The 7,024-nt window shown below is 43.2% G+C and overlaps 1 protein-coding gene across 1 annotated transcript; it reads left to right on the forward strand.

Moving 5' to 3' along the window:
* Positions 1 to 1,117: 1,117 nt before the first annotated feature.
* LOC308522018 (PRAME family member 15-like) lies at positions 1,118 to 2,626 on the forward strand (the record flags this gene model as incomplete). The annotated part of the gene is made up of 2 exons (XM_081095211.1): positions 1,118 to 1,802; positions 2,052 to 2,626. 2 exons carry the CDS (start codon positions 1,118 to 1,120, stop codon positions 2,624 to 2,626), a joined length of 1,260 nt encoding a protein of 419 aa, XP_080951337.1.
* Positions 2,627 to 7,024: the final 4,398 nt, after the last annotated feature.

Here is a 7,024-nt window from a genome sequence, read left to right on the forward strand (position 1 = left end):
CCTGTGGAGCTCATGACCTGCTATGTCACCTCACATAAAACCTCCCTTGATGCATGGACACATTTCATTTGTTTTCTTTGGGGATGACACCAAATGGTGTCAGCTGTGGGTGTTGGCTGTTTAACTGTGGATACATTTGGAGTACTCTAATGTGGCCAAAGACCCCCAGCCACCATGCTCTCAGGTTGTGTTTTTTCCTGTTTAACATCAGGAACCCATTACACCTTTGCCGGAAGCCCGTCCATCCTTGCTGCTTGACATAGTCACTGCAGGGAAGAAACATCTGCACAGCATATGTGTCAAGGGACCTGAGATATATGGCATACTGTTCTTAATATGTTTGCTAACCTTCTTGGCGCTATGTGTTTTAACCAAAGTCACCTCTCTGAGAAAGGTTGTTTCCCCAGGTAGGGATTTTTCCCTGAAGTTAGGGAGGGAATAAAATCCCTTAACTAAATGCCAGGCGGGTAGTTAATCACTTTAACTAGTAAGAATCACCCTTAATCTACATAATCTTTACTCCCTGGAATGGAGATAAGAAAAGCCCTAACCTTTGGAATAGAAATTGATAGGATTAAAATCAACTGGTATAAATATAGATGTAACAAGACAATAAAACACAGAACTTGGCTGGAGAACCTGGCTAGAGATCCTGGCTAGGCTGCTGATCAACTGAACACTGTCTCCGTGTTATTCCTTCTTCGCGGACTCCGTCCACACCTTTGGGGACCCCTGGACCTGCTGGGGTTGGACCCCAACACACCTTCACTGTCTCACACTGAGGATGACAACTGGGGACCATCAGTCAACCTCAGTCAGTGTCTGTGGAAGGAACAATGAGACAGGCCTCAACCTAGCCCCTCCCTAACTTTCTCTCAATCCATTAATCTGGAGAGAGGAAATAATCCTAATAAGATTAAGGGTTGGAGACTGAGGTTTCTGATTGGATGTTAGCTTTTGAGAAGATGTATAAAAACTTCTGGCTCCAGAAGAGAGATTCAGAGTCCTCCAGCTCTGCAGTCAGTGCCGTGGTTCTCCACCAGGTCTGAGATCTGAGCCCCAGCTAACCCAGTCACAGCAGACGTTTCAGAAGGATTCCTTTCTGAGCACTTTGAAGATGGACATCCAGACCCCACCCACACTCCTGCAGCTGGCAGGAGAGAGCCTGCTGAGGGACCAGGCCTCAGCCATCGCAGCTCTGGACTACTTGCCGGCTGAGCTCTTCCCGCCGCTGTTCATTCAGGCCTACCGTAGGAGAATCCAGGAGCCCCTGAAGGCGATGGTGCAGGCCTGGCCCTTCACTGTCCTCCCTCTGGGGGGCCTGCTGCAGCTGCCTGGCCTCATGGTCTTAAAAGCCGTGTTGGATGGGCTTGACATTCTGCTTGCCCAGGAGGTTAGGCCCAGGAGATGGAAACTGCGGGTGCTGGATTTAAGGAGCACAGGTACCAACTTCTGGAGAATGTGGTGTGGAGACAGCACCTGGAATTGCTCATGGAAAGTACCAGTGGCTGTGCACAGCTCCAGCCCCAACAAGGAGCACCCCTTGGCTCCCTTGGAGGTGTTCCTAGACCTTAACTTCAATGAAAGGGACGACGGGGATGAATTTCTCAAGTACATCATCCAATGGGCCCAGCAGAGGGAAGGGTCGCTACACCTGTGCTACAAGGCGCTGAGGATTTCTGAGGTGCCCTTCCAGAGGGTCAGGAGGGTCCTGGATAGGGTGCAGCTGGAGTGCATCCAGGAGGTGGAAGTGAACTGCCCCTGGGACCTGCCCACCCTGGGGACATTTGCTCTTTACCTGGGTCAGATGAGTAACCTGCAGAGACTCTCTCTCTCCCGCATTCACGTGTTGACAGAGGAGGAGGACCGGGAGGAGGAGCAGGAGCGGGAAGAGGAAGAGGAGTTGGAAGAGGAAGGGGAGTTGGAAGAGGAAGAGGATTGGGACAGGAAACAGCAGGAGGAGCAGCGATCCTTTTCCCAATTCCTCTCTCAGATGCTCAGGCTGCGGCACCTCCGGGATCTCAACATGGATTGTCCCTCCTTCCTCCTAGGCCGTCTGGACCAGATACTCAGGTGCCTGCAGACCCCCTTGGACAAACTCTCCATAGATAATTGCCAGAGGCTGACGCATTCAGACCTGACACACCTGTTCCAGTGCCCGAACCTCAGGCAGCTGAAGTCCCTGCATCTGTTTCGCCTCAGCCTCGAGGATTTTAGTCTTGAGCCCCTCCGAGCTCTGCTGGAGGCAGTGGCACCCACCCTCCAGGACCTGCGCCTGGATAACTGTGGGATGGTGGACTCCCAAGTCGAGGCCATCCTACCTGTCCTGAGCCGCTGTCAGCAGCTCAGGGACTTCACCATCTCTATGAACAACTTTTGCGTGGCCACCCTGGAGAAGCTGCTGCGCCACACAGCCGGGCTGCGCAGTTTGGAGCTGGAGCTGTACCCCGTCCCCCTGGAGTGTTACAGGATCCAGGGGGTCCTCCACCAGGAGAGACTTGCCCAGATCCGGGCTGAGCTCAAGGCGATACTGAGGGCGTTAGGACAGACCAGGACCATCTATATTTGCGGCAAGTGCTGTCACACATGTGGCAACACTAACGTTTATGACGTGGCATTTTCATGACGTGTACCCATGCTGTGCCCCTGTAATGACCCTGCTCAGTGGGATCACTCAGCAAAAGCTTTGTTCTGGGCCCTTGGAAGCTGTAATATAGAACACGGTGTACTATGCAGGGGGAACCCACGTTCCAGATTAATGCTCCTGTGAACTAGGAAAGGAAGGGACCAAGCCCAGGTCCACGATTACAGGGGCAAATGTTGGGGAGTTCATGGGACCTCATGGGGCAAGTGTCCTAGAATCAGAAATAAGAATCTGATTAGCTTGGGTGGGGGGGAGGGTTTGCGCTCCAGCTGCGTATGTGGGAGTTAATGCTGAGGTGTATGGTTGTAAAGGAATGATCAGAAATAAAGACAATTTCAAAGGCAAACCCCCTCTCCCCCCCCGCAAAAAACAAACAAACAAAAAAAAAACCGGTAGTAAGCAGAACGTGGAATGTAAAGAGACATTTTGAAGGTAATCATTGTCAGCTCTTGAAAAAAAGTATCAATGAAAGGAAGGAATACATTTCTAGGCAGCTACACCTCTATAAAAGTCAATCAAATTCCATCATTAAATTTGTAAGATGCTCTACAAATTAATATGAGCAAGTTAATGTATTGCTCACTCCATAGCTCAACATGGAAAAGCCGTCAGTGACGAAGAATTTCTTAAAGAAACATTTCTAAGATGTGCACAAGCTCTATTTCACGATATGAAAAATAAAGATGATATTATTAAAAGAATTTCTGAGTTACCACTCAGTAGAAATACTATCAAAGACAGAATAATAGATCTTAACAAAAACGTACAACGTCAATTAAAAAAAGACTTAAATAGTTGTAATATTTTTCGGTTTCTCTTGATGAAACTACTGATGTCACATCAAATGCTCTGTTGGCCATTATTGCTAGATATTCTGTTGGTCTCACAATGAGAGAAGAGTTGATAAGGTTAGAATCAGTGCCAATAAGTACATCAGGAAACGAAATATGTAAGGTTGTTATAAAAACATTCAGTGACCTAAACATTGATATCTCTAAAATTGTGTCAGTCACAACAGAGAGGGCACCAAATATGGTGGGAAAAAATGTGGGATTCCTGAAATTGTTTTTGGAAGCTATTAGACATCCATTTGCACCTTTTCATTGCATTACCCATCAGGAGGTGTTGTGTGCCAAATCGAGATTCTCAGAATGAATGATTTAATGTCAGGTGTAACAAAATTGTGAATTTTAAAGCTTCTCGACCCCTTCACAAGCGAGAATTTACTGCACTTTTACAGGAAGTTGATTCAACTGATGTTCAATAATCAGTAGTTGACTACTGATGTTCAATAATGTGAGATGGCTGAGTCGAGGTAAAGTACTTGAGCGATTTGTGGAGTGCTTTGAAGAAATTACGGTATTTATTGAGAATAAGGATCTGGCAGACTTTCCTCAGATCAGTGATCTTAAGTCGGTCAGCAATTTGATGTTTTTACAGATCTCTCTGTTCATATGAATGAACTGAACTTAAAATTACAAGGTTTGGGCAAAAGTATTGACGTTATGTTTGGATACATCAAATATTTTGAAAGTAAACTTAAAATTTTCAAGCGAGATATTGAAACTAAAACTTATAAGTATTTTCCTCAGATAAAAAAGTATTTCGAGAAGGCCACTACAACGAGTGTAATGGAGTCCATACTTATGTACCAGAATATAGGAAACTCATTATTTGAACAGTTGAGCAAAAGATTTGACCAATTTAGAAGCTTAGAACAGACCATTAAAATAAGTATCCGGATGGAGTTGTTTACAGTACTTTGAAATTAAGGGATTTCCAATGGATGCAAATTGATGACTTAGAGATGCAACTTGCAGATTTTCAAGGTAGCATTTAGACTCATGTGTTTGTCGACTTAAGGTTGAAACTTGAAAATCTGGAACAAAATCATTTGAATAATGAAGAAGAGTGCAACTACGAACAAGAAATTTTGAGTGCTTGGAACAGAGTACCTGACACTTTTAGCGACATAAAAATCTAGCGATGGCCTTGCTAACAGTTTTTTCATCAACATATTTTTATGAGACTTTGTTCTCAGCATTAAATAATATTAAAATGAACAAAAGAAACCGGCTAACAGATGAAGTTACTGACGCTTGTTTGGCCTTGAAGTGCACCAAGTATGAATCTGCAATCGAAGAAAAGCAGACAAACTTCAGCACCAAAAAAGTCACTAATTTCTAGTTTTCGTACCATTGGATTATCATTGTTTTTATTATTATTTTTTCCTAAATGTACATTGTTTTTCTGTTTTTGTTCATTCTATAGATATTTTTGGTTGATTTTTCTTTGTTAAATGGCATTTAAATATATAAAATAAATATCAAAAATATAAATCTTTTTTTTTTTACTATGGTTGCAAATATCAAAAAAAATCATGAATATTTCTATATGTGACACAGCACCAGAGTTAAGTTAGGGTTTTTCAAAATTTTGACAGTCCGAGCTCAAAACGTTCACCATCACTGGCCTAAGTGGTCATAAAGTACAAATAAGTTTATTCTCAGAATGATTCCATTTTCCTATGGTTATACAAGGATGCATTTAGGACCATTAAGAAGTCAGGATAGTGACTTTGATACCTAGGGCAAATGAAAATGAATGTCTCTTTCCCACTCCTCATAACAACATCCCAGGAATGTAACTTGCACAGTACAAAATATCGTTGCCCAATCGCATACTTTGTTTTTAAGTAGAGGGTTCTTAACAAACACCAACTAAAGCACCTACAGCCAGGCACTCAATTCAAAGGAGCATCTTGCCTTCACTGCTTTCAGCCATGTTCTTATTTTTGAATTTATTCCATTGTCCTCCCATTTTTCAATCACTCCATGAACAAAGATGTGTGAGAATAGACTATATGTCAGTCCCTTGCTATTCAGTGGTGAACAAGACAAATAAAGTCCTGCTCTTAGGTGACTTAGTACATGTGACTTTAGATGTTGTCACCAAAGCCCTTATATGGTACCCTGGATGGGAAAACTGAACTCAAGTTTCCCTAACAATGTACTTGATATCTCTTCAGGATCCAGTGTATTCTCAGCTCTGGGTTTTCCACACGCCTCTCCTCAGTTGAAAGTCCTTCCTGATCCATTGCCAGTCTCTGAGACCTCTGGTCTCCCCATCTGATGCATATCTATCTAAGGAGGGCTCCTTCAGATACCCTTAGAAAGGAAAGAGGGAGCACTGCAGAGTTGGCTTGATGGCTTATCCAAGAAGCAAGGTTGACATAAGTTCAACCATTAAAGTCACTGGTATGTCACAGAGGCTGAATAAAACTTTATTTAGTTCTGGAGTGAACAATAGTTTATTGCTTAATCTGTTTATTTTTATCCCAGAATGTTAATTAAATCAAAATTTCAGCTTATATTTATTGATGTTTCATTATAATACTTTCATCATACTGGATTTGAACAATGCACTAAGCATTGGAAATAGTTCTACTCAACTCATTCAACTGAACTACTGCCTTTAAAATACATTTATGTAATAAAAACATATTGTGGTGATTTTACCAACAGAATTACTTTGAGTCAAACTACAAAGAGTAAGCCATTCACTGACACATAAAAAAATACAGATTAATTCTCTCTTTATTAGAGGGCAGATAATGCAAGGACTTCTCAGATGATGTTCTTTTTTCATCATAAACTTCCAGGGATTTGGCATCTTTCCTAACTCTTCTAGCCTCTCTATTTACTATTGTTTATCCCAACATTTTTGTTCCTTGCTCACATTTTCTCTTAGCTCCATTTTGCAACCATTGCAGACAGACCAGTTTTTCTGTCAGTACTGGTGATCAGCTTTCCTGCCACTAAAGACCAAGAACATATTTCAAATAATGTTCTTTTGCCATTAACCCTAATTTCTGTATAACTGCACTTAGAAATTAAAAGTATTTGTGTGTTATATAAAATATATGTGTATGTATATTTGTAGTATCCTATATAATAAAGCAGTAATATGCAAATTGACCATCATGCCCTCACACAAGATGGCCACCAAGATGTGGTCACAAGATGACAGCCCCCATGTCATCACAAGATGGCCACCATAAGATGGCTGGCAGGGGAGGGCAGTTGCGGTCGATCAGGTCAACAAGGGAGGGCAGTTGGGGGTGACCAGGCCTGCAGGAGAGGGAAGGCAGTTGAGGGGGGGGGGGGACCAGACCATCAAGGGAGGGCAGTTAGGGGTGACCAGGCTGGCATGGGAGGGCAGTTGTGGGCAAATGGGCTGGCTTGGGAGCAGTTAGACATCAATCAGGCTGGCAGGGGAGTGGTTAGGGCAGCCGTGGGCAAACTACGGCCCACGGGCCGGATCCAGCCTGTTTGAAATGAATAAAACTAAAAAAAAAGACCGTACCCTTTTATGTAATGA

Source organism: Myotis nattereri (assembly GCF_964212035.1).
Source record: "Myotis nattereri genome assembly, chromosome: 7".
Classification (NCBI taxonomy): domain Eukaryota; kingdom Metazoa; phylum Chordata; class Mammalia; order Chiroptera; family Vespertilionidae; genus Myotis; species Myotis nattereri.